Consider the following 12,473-nt stretch of genomic DNA (forward strand, 5'->3'; position numbering starts at 1 on the left):
CTGAAGAACTAAAACTCTGTGGAGTTTAGTAGGAAAATATATCACAATATGAGAGATATGGATACATTAAACTATAATGAAGACAGTTTGTAGTTACCAGATTAATAATCAATAATAATTATACCGATAGATTTGCTTATTTTTTTTGCTGACTCAGTGTTTTTGTGCTCTCATCAACAAAGATTCAGGAATCAGAATTATTCTTGTTGACACTTGAAGCATCTCAACAGAATTATGACTTTATAACAATCAATAGAGGGACTTTCTGCCACAAAATATGATATAGCTATGGTCTAATATAGTCTCTGGTCCAGGTCCAGGTCTTATATAGTCTCTGGTCCAGGTCCAGGTCCAGGTCCGCTGTGCAGACTAGGCTGTGCGCCTCGTCACTGCGTCATGACGTATTAGTGCATGAAAGTAAAAGTCACGAGGGAAGTTATGAATCTTAAAGCTGCAGCACCTCCTGCTGCTCCAGGTGAGGAGGAGGGAGGGGTCGGGAGGAGGGGGAGGGGTCTGTGGTCCGGGTCGGACTGACAGCTCCGCTATTGGCTGACAGGCTGCTACCTGTCTGCCTGTCTACCTGTCTGTCCACCTGTCTGTCTACCTGTCTGTCCTACCTGAGGGAAAGAGGAGTGCCAGTCGTCCTCGTCGGACTCCAGACCAGGATCCGCTTCCTGCTCCTCCTGCTCCTCCTCCTGCTCCTCCTGCAGCAGCCCGGTGGAGAGGTAGAAGTCCTCCAGGACGGCCTGGACCCGGACCAGAGTCTGCAGCAGGACGCCCAGCAGCATGGAGCCGATAGCGGCGTGGAGCGAGGACCGAGTGGAGCAGTGGCTCCGAGGTGAGGACTCACACACACACACACACACACACACACACACACACACACACACGCACACACACACACACTCACACACACACACACACACACACACACCGCTGGTTCACACCTTGATCTGCTCACGGAGACTTTGGCTCAAACCGTGAAGTCAGAAATAGAAACAGAGTAAATCCTCCTGGAGGAGAAGAGGAGAAAGGTGGAGGAGGAATGAGGAAGTGGCCTGGCCGTGTGTGTGTGTGTGTGTGTGTGTGTGGTCAGGTGTTCTTATCTACCTGGCTGTTTTCGATCTCCTTATAGAACACGTTGCGTTCACTGTCCTGCTGGTTTCTATGTAAATCTCCTTTATTTAAGCAGTAAAAGTCTCGTTGAGACACCTGATGGCCAGATTATTTGTTTTTTAAGAAGATAATCTGGTTTTAGACACACCTTTATTATCAGAGCATGAAAAGAGACACGTTACTACATTTAACACAGTTACCATAAACAAATAAATACAAATAAATACAAACGCAGCATGACAACAACAGGAAGGAGCCTCAGTTGGTTTATGGGGAATAAAGTCTCTCTAACACTGAGAGAGATCAATATTTATTATGGAGCTTTGTTCAGTAATCTATTACAGTTCTGGGAGGAACTCAGCACATTTACTCAACGTTCCTTCGTTTCAGAGGAAAACATCATATATCATGTGGCCATGAGCTGTAATTACTGCTTAACTAACATGCAGATTAATCCTTAAAGCACATGATCCTCTAAACAATGTGACGTATTGTTGCAGAGTAAAGTATCCAACAGCATGTGGAATAAATAATAATAACAATAATAATAATAATAATAATAATAATAATAATAATAATAATATGAAAGAATTCTAACAAAGAAACATTTATTTACTGCCCTGGCAGATCATTTGACTTGTTTCCAGCATGTATTTGCTTCATTCTAGTTATTTATTTATTGTTTGTCAGTTGGTTTTTCACTGTTTCTTCTCCAAACTGTATTGATTATTGATTAACTGTATCAATCTCTTCCAAACATATGAAACATTTATCACAGTGAAAGTGAAAGCAGTTAACAGGTTTGTGTGTGAAACTAAATGATTGTGTGATTGTTGAGGACTTCATGTTGAGCTGATATTGAGTCATAAAGCTCTGAGGCTTAGAGGGGAACAGCTGAAGGATCTCGTGGTTTATAATTAGAACACAAACAGTCAGAATCAATCAGTCATTTATAACGTTTACTGACTGTTTAGTCAGTAGATTCTACAGAAGTTTCTTCTCTTCAACCCTCCAACATGACGATCAGCAGCTGAAGACTTTAAATCATAACTCAGATATCAGCAGCTGGACAGGTCTCTGCCTGCACACACACACACACACACACACACCACACGCACACGCACACACACACACACACACACACACACACACACGCACACACGCACACTCACACACACACACACACACCCCTCACTTTCTCACCTTCTGGGCTTTTCAGTTCAGTTTTTCTCTTTTGCTAAAAAACATTTTCTGAAACCTTAAACACAAAAGCTTCCAGCTCTATTTATTATTATTATTATTATTATTATTATTATTATTATTATTATTTATTAAACCTCTGACTCATCAAGAGTTTACCTGCATGTGTTTCAGACCAAACTGCTCTCAGATCAGAAACAAAGTTATTATTATTATTATTATTAATTATTATTATTTATTTATTATTAACAATATAAAACACGTTGTTCACAACATAAAGTTCTCAGGGAGAAGTTATTTTTATTCATATATTTTTCCCTGATTGTCTCTTGATGAATGAAACATGTTCTATATATCAGAAATGAAACTCTGCTTTGCTCTTTGTCTTTAGTTTTCCTCCTCCTTGTTTCTCTGTTTCTACACTTCTGGATCTTCTCTCCTTCTGCTTCTGTGTTGATGTGAACCTGCAACCAGTCACAATCTATTGATCACTCACAATCTATTGATCAGTCACAATCTATTGATCACTCACAATCTATTGATCACTCACTGGAAACAATATTAATTAATATCATATATTCAGGGCCAGACTGACAGACTTTATTCTGTTTTTGTACAGTATAAAGCCGACAATCGTCACATTGTTTCTTCCATCAGTGTCAGACTTCCTTCTTCTCTCCTTCTCTCCGTCTCTCCTTCTCTCCTTCTCTCCTTCTCTTCTTCTCTCCTTCTCTCCTTCTCTTCTTCTCTCCTTCTCTTCTTCTCTCCTTCTCTCCTTCTCTCCTTCTCTCCTTCTCTTCTTCTCTTCTTCTCTCCGTCTCTCCTTCTCTTCTTCTCTCCTTCTCTCCGTCTCTCCTTCTCTCCTTCTCTTCTTCTCTTCTTCTCTCCGTCTCTCCTTCTCTTCTTCTCTTCTTCTCTCCGTCTCTCCTTCTCTTCTTCTCTCCTTCTCTCCGTCTCTCCTTCTCTCCTTCTCTCATTCTCTCCTTCTCTTCTTCTCTCCTTCTCTCCTTCTCTTCTTCTCTCCGTCTCTCCTTCTCTTCTTCTCTCCTTCTCTCCTTCTCTTCTTCTCTCCTTCTCTCCTTCTCTTCTTCTCTTCTTCTCTCCTTCTCTTCTTCTCTCCTTCTCTCCTTCTCTCCTTCTCTCCTTCTCTTCTTCTCTCCTGACTTTTGTTGTGTTACATGATCTGAAACAAGTGCAATCAGTTTTGAGTGTTTAACCAATGACATGTGATCTCTATTTGTATTTGATTTGATTTGTATTTTGATTCAATATTGTGTATATATATATATATATATATATATATATATATATATATATATATATATATATATGACATGTGCATTAGAGTGTTTTTAGATTGAGGATGAGTTCAGAGTTCTGCTGGAAAGTCTGAGTGAGATATTTATTTATTTATTTATTTATTTATTGTAATACTTTATTTTGGGATAGGGACAGTGCACATTAATGAACATCTAAAAACATCTTTGTAAATATGTCGGATTATAGCAAAGCTGCTAGTTTGATGATGTTTTACATGTGAAATGTTTTATTGACACCAGAAAGTTTCTCCGTCAGCTTCATGAGTTCATCAGCTGATAACTGAGTTCAGCCAGCAGGTTTTAGTGTTTTAGCGATTAATAAAACCTGTCAGACTTTCCTAATGTGTCCCTGTGTTCCTGGTTCCTGGTCAGGACTGGACGCCCCCCTGCACCAGTACCAGGTCTCAGACTGGAACCTGTCCGGAGTGGATCTGCTCCAGCTGAACCACCACGACCTGGAGAGGCTGGGGGTGAAGAAGATCGGCCACCAGGAGCTGGTCCTGGAGGCCGTGGAGAAGCTCTGCTGCCTGGTGAGGAGCACAGAAATAAAGTGTTAAAGTAAAGTAAAGTAAAGTAAAAGTAAAGTAAGGAGCACGGTCACTGTGCCTGTTTGTTTACTAAAATAAAGTGTTAAAGTAAAGGAAAAGTAAAGTAAAGTGAGGAGTCACAGTCACCACGCCTGTTTGTTTACTAAAATAAAGTGTTAAAGTAAAGTAAAAGTAAAGTAAAGTAAAGTAAAGTGAGGAGGCACAGTCACCACGCCTGTTTGTTTACACAAAGATAAAGGGTTAAAGTAAAGTAAAAGTGAAGTAAAAGTGAAGTGAGGAGCACGATCACTGTGCCTGTTTGTTTACTAAAATAAAGTGTTAAAGTAAAGTAAAGTAAAGTGAGGAGCACAGTCACCATGCCTGTTTGTTTACTAAAATAAAGTGTTAAAGTAAAGTAAAGTAAAGTGAGGAGGCACAGTCACCACGCCTGTTTGTTTACACAAAGATAAAGGGTTAAAGTAAAGTAAAAGTGAAGTAAAAGTGAAGTGAGGAGCACGATCACTGTGCCTGTTTGTTTACAGTGTGTGTCCATGGCAGCTCTGTGTCTCCAGGCTCTGCTGGGTGTGTGTGTGTGTGTGTGTGTGTGTGTGTGTGTGTGTGTGTGTGTGTGTGTGTGTGTGTGTGTCTGAGGTGATTAATGTTCTGATATCAGAGCTCAGACTTTAGAGCAGCAACTAACGATTATTATCATTATGGATTAATCTGTTGATTATTTAAAGGATTAATCGATTAGTTGTTTGGTGAATAAAATGTATAAAAATATCAACAAACCACCAGATGACGTCCTCAAATCTCTTGTTTTGTCCACAAACCAAAGAGATATTCAGTTTATTGTCATAAAGGAACAAAGAAACCAGAAATATTCACATTGAAGAAGCTGAAATCAGAGAATTTGGACTTATTGTCTTTAAAACCTGTCAGACAGACTGTTGATGTCTGTTAGACAGAGAAACACACACTCACTCATACACACTGTGTGTTTAACGGTTAATGACTTCAACACTTTGACAACAAACAGTTTACAGACTGTTACACACACACACACACACACACACACACACACACACACACACACACAGCAACAAGTGTCCTAAAACTCCCTCTGTGAATTGGAAAGGGAGGAAAATTAATTAGGCAGCAGAGAAAAAATAAATAAAACCGTTCAGAGAATTAAAGGGGAGGAGGAGGAGGAGGAGGAGGAGGAGCAGGAGGAGGAGGAGGAGGAGGTCTTATTTTAACTTTCCCAGATATTTGCAGCATGTGAAGTATTAGAGCAAGCTTTGTTTTCTAAATGTGTTTAGTTGCAGCTGAAGCATGACGAGACTTTGATGTGAGAGAGAGAAAACATTTCATGATGTTTGATATGAGAGAGGAGGAGAAACAGGAGCAGGCACCTCCTGCTGCAAAATGTACTTAAAGTATCAAAAGTAAAAGTTATGTAGAATGGAGCCACTCAGATTGTTTTATATATTCTAAACATATTATTACATTATTTGTAATGATGTTTTTATGTAAGCAGTGTTTTACTTTTGTAAAGGCCTCATTTAAATACTTAATATACTGTTATAAGATTTATTAATAAAAAAAAGCCACTTTTTCATTTTCACTTTAAATTGATCAGATATTTTATGTTAAATCTCGACCTGTAAAGTAACTAAAGCTGTCAGATAAGTAGGTAAGTAACTAAAAGTGATTTATAGCACTTCTCACAGATAGACTTATTGTTCTGTGTGTGTGTGTGTGTGTGTGTGTGTGTGTGTGTGTGTGTGTGTGTGTGTTGATGCTCTGTGAAGTGTAAACACAGCTCTCATTGATAATAAACAGCATCAGACACTCACATGAATCAGACCAACGTTACATAATGAACCAGATGAAACATTCAGGGACACTCAGTAAAGATGATGATTGTTCAGCTGGTTGGTGTTTAACTACTAAGAGTCCCTGAACCTCTCGACCTGAAGAGAGGTCCTCACAATAACCTGCTGCTGCTTCAGCTGCTTAGTTTATATCGTATTGTACATTATAATAATAATAATAATAATACTACCTATGACCTTTAACCTCAAAATGTGTGTGTGTGTGTGTGTGTGTGTGTCTGTGTGTGTGTGTCTGGGTCTCTCTTTCTGTGAGAGACACATCAAAGCATCAAAGGCATTGAGGTCGACCAATCAGAGCAGAGCAATCAACCGAATTAACTGCAGCTGTAGAATGTTCCTGAACAGTGACAGCAGAGGTGGACAGACTGGAATTTCTGCCCTCGAACAGAAAGCATTTTTGGCGAAACCATAATACCTATCATTGATCCGACTTCACTTTGAGCGTCCCGAGTTCTTCCTGAACCTCTACATATGTTTTTTTCAGAAAAATAAAAAAATAGCTTTGTTAGACCGATCTAAAAAAACTGTTCCATCTCCCTTTTTCAGAAATCTTCCTGTGTTTTTAATATGGGAGCCAATGAGGCTGTTGGTGGTGTTGGTGGATCATCTGTGCGTCCTACGCCCAAACTATAACTCTGACAGCTTTACCAGAGGATTGTGAGGGAGAAGACTAATTTTCCTACGTTTCTATGTATAAATTATTTCTGTAGAGTGGAATTTGCGGCCTGGAGCGCAGTTTTCAAATTTATTTTTTGACAGTTTTAAGTAATAGCACACCAATCCCGATCAAACCGCACATTTTGATATATAATTTAGTAGCGGGATGAAATTGTGTCCGGAAGAGGAAGAAGAAAGAATCCACAGTATAATAACAGTGCTGGGCAGCAGCTCCAAGCAGCCAGAATATAAAATATGGATGTTGTAATGTTAGAGTATGAAACAGGTCTCTAACACTCGACCCTGTTTCTGTTTCTGAGTGTTGAAGAGGGAAGTAAAGCATCAAACATCACAGACTGGTTATGTAGAACTGAGTGGGAGGATTCAGGAGTGGAGCCGACCTCTAACCTGTGTGTGTGTGTGTGTGTGTGTGTGTGTGTGTGTGTGTGTGTGTGTGTAGACCTACGGTATGGGTGGGGAGAGCCTGCGTGGCCTGACGGAGAAGCTGCGTGCCGTGGCCCACACCCTCCAGATGGGCATCCAGGGCCGCTGGCGCCGCAACAGCTACGACGGGCGGAGCGCCACCAAGCTGCCGGCCGGCATCCTGCAGGTGGTGGTGGAGCTCATCACCTCCGCCAAGGGACTCTTCTCTCTGCTCAACAGGTCTGTGAGAGGAGTTATCTAACCGTTATATATACACACACCTCTCCACAGCTATTTTATCCTGCAGGTAGCTCTACTGTTTGCTCTGCTGGGTTATAAAAAGAGTCGTGGCTGCACAAAAAGGTCTAAAACCAGATCAAACAGTAAATCTAAAGGTCTAAAACCAGATCAAACAGTAAATCTAAAGGTCTAAAACAGATCAAACAGTAAATCTAAAGGTCTAAAACCAGATCAAACAGTAAATCTAAAGGTCTAAAACCAGATCAAACAGTAAATCTAAAGGTCTAAAACCAGATCAGACAGTAAATCTAAAGGTCTAAAACCAGATCAAACAGTAAATCTAAAGGTCTAAAACCAGATCAAACAGTAAATCTAAAGGTCTAAAACAGATCAAACAGTAAATCTAAAGGTCTAAAACCAGATCAAACAGTAAATCTAAAGGTCTAAAACCAGATCAAACAGTAAATCTAAAGGTCTAAAACCAGATCAAACAGTAAATCTAAAGGTCTAAAACCAGATCAAACAGTAAATCTAAAGGTCTAAAACCAGATCAAACAGTAAATCTAAAGGTCTAAAACCAGATCAAACAGTAAATCTAAAGGTCTAAAACCAGATCAAACAGTAAATCTAAAGGTCTAAAACCAGATCAAACAGTAAATCTAAAGGTCTAAAACCAGATCAAACAGTAAATCTAAAGGTCTAAAACCAGATCAAACAGTAAATCTAAAGGTCTAAAACCAGATCAAACAGTAAATCTAAAGGTCTAAAACCAGATCAAACAGTAAATCTAAAGGTCTAAAACCAGATCAAACAGTAAATCTAAAGGTCTAAAACCAGATCAAACAGTAAATCTGAGGGAAATGATCTTGCTGCATGGACAGATAATTTACCTTGACAAGATTTATTAAATTAAGATTATTAAATCTAGAAATAAGCATGTTGAACACTTAAAATAATAAATTAACTCTTAAAACCAGATAAAGTAAAGCTGCCAGCAGCGATGAACTGGCCCGAGCAGAGTGACCTGATGATTATTTGATTTAGAATTGTTAGATCATTTATCTTGTTTCAAGAGTTAATTTATTATTTTAAGTGTTCAACATGATTATTTCTAGATTTAATCATCTTAATTTGAGAAATCTCTTGGTTTTATTCTGGTTTTATTCTGGTTTTAACTGGTTTTACTCTGGTTTTATGAGTTTTTATTCTGGTTTTATTCTGGTTTTATTCTGGTTTTAACTGGTTTTACTCTGGTTTTATGAGTTTTTATTCTGGTTTTATTCTTGTTTTAAGAGTTATTTATTATTAACAACATGCTTATTTCTAGATTTAATAATCTTAATTTAAGAAATCTTGTCAAGGTAAATTATCTGTCCATGCAGCAAGATGATTTTTATCTGGTTTTTAGACCTTTTCATCAGTGTGAGGTTTTAGTTGCTGTAGGTTTTCTATATAAAAGAGTCATTGAGTTGCTGTCTCCCTCTCCTCTCTAAATATCTTCAGTTTCTCTTTCTGTTGCTGTCTAACAGGATTAATTTGTCTCTGTACCTTTTAATCACCAGTGTGTAATAATTAATAGGTCTCCCAGTCCCTTCACAGACCTGTAATATAAATATAAATCTAATAATCTGTAATATAATCTCTGTGTCTGCAGGTATCAGTTCAGCCAGCTCAGCGGCTTCACGTCCACCAGGAACATCTTCAGCTACTGCAGAGAGCTGGGAGACATCGTCCACAAGGTCCGTTCTGTTTCAGCACTTCATGGATACTTCTGACTTTATAACTGAAGTATTTATCCATAATCAGGTTATTATCTGCAGTAATGACGCTCGGCACGCTACCGGTCTGGAAATAATGTTGAAACACCTAAAAACACCACTCCAGTGCTGGTGTTCGCTGTATTTAGAATATTTTCACCACTTTACCGTCAGACAGCCTGGTGGAGCTAACGGGACTGAAGATAGGCGTGTTTACATTCACTACTTCCTGTTGTTGTTTAGGCTCCGCCCACAGCCTGGTGGAGCTAACGGGACTGAAGATAGGCGTGTTTCCATTCACTACTTCCTGTTGTTGTTTAGGCTCCGCCCACAGCCTGGTGGAGCTAACGGGACTGAAGATAGGCGTGTTTACATTCACTACTTCCTGTTGTTGTTTAGGCTCCGCCCACAGCCTGGTGGAGCTAACGGGACTGAAGATAGGCGTGTTTACATTCACTACTTCCTGTTGTTGTTTAGGCTCCGCCCACAGCCTGGTGGAGCTAACGGGACTGAAGATAGGCGTGTTTACATTCACTACTTCCTGTTGTTGTTTAGGCTCCGCCCACAGCCTGGTGGAGCTAACGGGACTGAAGATAGGCGTGTTTACATTCACTACTTCCTGTTGTTGTTTAGGCTCCGCCCACAGCCTGGTGGAGCTAACGGGACTGAAGATAGGCGTGTTTACATTCACTACTTCCTGTTGTTGTTTAGGCTCCGCCCACAGCCTGGTGGAGCTCACGGGACTGAAGATAGGCGTGTTTCCATTCACTACTTCCTGTTGTTGTTTAGGCTCCGCCCACAGCCTGGTGGAGCTAACGGGACTGAAGATAGGCATGTTTACATTCACTACTTCCTGTTGTTGTTTAGGCTCCGCCCACAGCCTGGTGGAGCTAACAGGAGTGAAGATAGGCGTGTTTACATTCGCTACTTCCTGTTGTTGTTTAGGCTCCGCCCACAGCCTGGTGGCTTTAATAAGATGGAGAATTATTGAAACAAACCTCACAAAAACAATCACAACTCTCCCTTTACCCCTCCGGTTGTGTTGAGGGTCAAATCGACCCATTTCAAAGTTAAAAAAAAAAAAAAATAGGTAAAAATTATTTTTTCATAAAACGAAATTAATTAAAAATGTAAAATAATTTTTTTAAATCAATGTAATGTAAAACTATTGTATTTTATATGTAGGTATTTCCAATGTAGATAAAAAAAAGTTTTAACATTTTATTATGAAAACCGAGTGAATTCTCTGAGAGGTAAAGAACTCTATTACACTAAATATTGATTGAGATGGTTAATAATGGAGTTATTAATGAAATATAAATAATGTTTATTGGGGATTTTTAGTTTCTGACACTATATTTAAACATCTCGCGGGACAAAAGGACTCATGAACATTATTAATGAACATAACAGGATTTACATGAGGTGTTTAATCTGATGAAAACATGAAAACATGAGATCATGAAAACATTAAAACATGAAAACATTAAAACATGAAAGCATGAGATCATGAGGTGTTGAACCTGAAGAGGAAGCTGGTATGAAGAAGCAGGTTCCTGGTGGTCTGAACTAAACTTCCAGAGAGGAACTACAACCTGCTCTGTGTTTCTTTATTAAACCCAACCCATAAAAAGTAGCAAGAGAAAACAGAAGCGAGCACACCTCCTCCTCCTGCTCCTCCTCCTCCTCCTCCTGCTGCTCCTCAGCTCAGCCTGAGTAATGAAAACACCTCCTCCTCCTGCTCCTCCTCCTGCTGCTCCTCCTCCTCCTCCTGCTCCTCAGCCTGAGTAATGAAGTCTTTATCTCTGCATTCCTGGCATATCTGGAGGCGTCTTTAGTAGCTTGAAGGAGGTGAAGTTAGATGTGAGAAACACCAAAGAGGAGGAGGAGGAGGAGGAGGAGGAGGAGGCAGGAGTCTGTTGGTGTTTACTACCTTATAGTAGTATCTAATATGTGAAAGAAGTGGGAGGAGGAGGAGGAGAAGGAGTTTCATTGTGGCAGTGAACAGGGTGAAAAGTTTTCCCAGGTAGCAGAACGAGACAGGCCTGGATCTGTTGGAAGGCCTGGGGGAGGAGGAGGAGGAGGAGGAGGAGGAGGAGGAAGAGGAGGAGGAGGAGGGAGGAGGAGGAGGAGGAGGAGGAGGAGGAAGAGGAGGAGGAGGAGGAAGAGGAGGAGGAGGAGGAGGAGGGGGAGGAGGAAGAGGAGGAGGCGCAGGGGGGAGGAGACTGAGGGAGGGATGTCTCCGACTGTTAACCCTTTGATACACAACATTAATTCCCTTCATGTTATTTAATATAATATTGTTATTTAATGCTGCTGTGTTTCTTTTTAAATCAGTTTATTTTATGATTGAATACTCCAAGTATTATTTGAATATCTTTTTTTATTACAACAGATCATTATATCCATTTTTCCTTTCATACTTTATGAAGAAAAATAGTTTTTGTATTATTACATCAATTTTACACACATGGGTCAAAAATGACTCATTCATCCAAATGTACTTAAAGTATCAAAAGTAAAAGTTCTCGTTATGCAGAATGAACCACTGTTTTATATATTATACATATATTATTACATTATTATGATACATTTATGTTTGAAGTTTTATCAAGGACGGGCTCATTTAAACTAGTTTATTTACTGTTATGAAGTTTAATTTAAAAACAAAAGTCTAATCACTTTAAATTCTTCCTGAGGCGGTAACCTCCTGAGGTGGTAACCTCCTGAGGTGTTAACCTCCTGAGGTGGTAACCTTCTGAGGTGTTAACCTCCTGAGGTGGTAACCTTCTGAGGTGGTAACCTCCTGAGGTGGTAACCTTCTGAGGTGTTAACCTCCTGAGGTGGTAACCTTCTGAGGTGGTAACCTCCTGAGGTGGTAACCTCCTGAGGCGGTAACCCCCTGAGGCGGTAACCTCTTGAGGTGGTAACCTTCTGAGGTGTTAACCTCCTGAGGTGGTAACCTGCTGAGGCGGTAACCCCCTGAGGTGGTAACCTTCTGAGGTGTTAACCTCCTGAGGTGGTAACCTCTTGAGGTGGTAACCTGCTGAGGCGGTAACCCCCTGAGGTGGTAACCTTCTGAGGTGTTAACCCCCTGAGGTGGTAACCTGCTGAGGCGGTAACCCCCTGAGGTGGTAACCTTCTGAGGTGTTAACCTCCTGAGGCGGTAACCCCCTGAGGCGGAAACCCCCTGAGGTGGTAACGTCTTGAGGCGGTAACCCCCTGAGGTGGTAACCTTCTGAGGTGTTAACCTCCTGAGGTGGTAACCTTCTGAGGCGACAACCTTCCTCACAGTCATCTAATGTTACCAACAACATGTTATTAGTGCAAACAGAC

The 12,473-nt window shown here is 40.4% G+C and overlaps 1 protein-coding gene across 1 annotated transcript in view; it reads left to right on the forward strand.

Annotated features, from left to right (window-relative positions):
• The first annotated feature begins 699 nt into the window (after nt 1-699).
• Nucleotides 700-12,473, forward strand: part of cnksr1 (connector enhancer of kinase suppressor of Ras 1) — a 55,212-nt gene continuing 43,438 nt past the window's right edge. Inside the window, exons 1-4 of the mRNA XM_059352594.1 lie at nt 700-838; nt 4,008-4,165; nt 7,178-7,380; nt 9,035-9,119. Of these exons, the coding sequence (XP_059208577.1) occupies nt 787-838; nt 4,008-4,165; nt 7,178-7,380; nt 9,035-9,119 (498 nt within the window). The 5' untranslated portion in view covers nt 700-786. The remainder of the gene's footprint in view (nt 839-4,007; nt 4,166-7,177; nt 7,381-9,034; nt 9,120-12,473) is intronic.

This window comes from Centropristis striata, chromosome 16 (assembly GCF_030273125.1).
Source record: "Centropristis striata isolate RG_2023a ecotype Rhode Island chromosome 16, C.striata_1.0, whole genome shotgun sequence".
Taxonomy (NCBI): Eukaryota; Metazoa; Chordata; class Actinopteri; order Perciformes; family Serranidae; genus Centropristis; species Centropristis striata.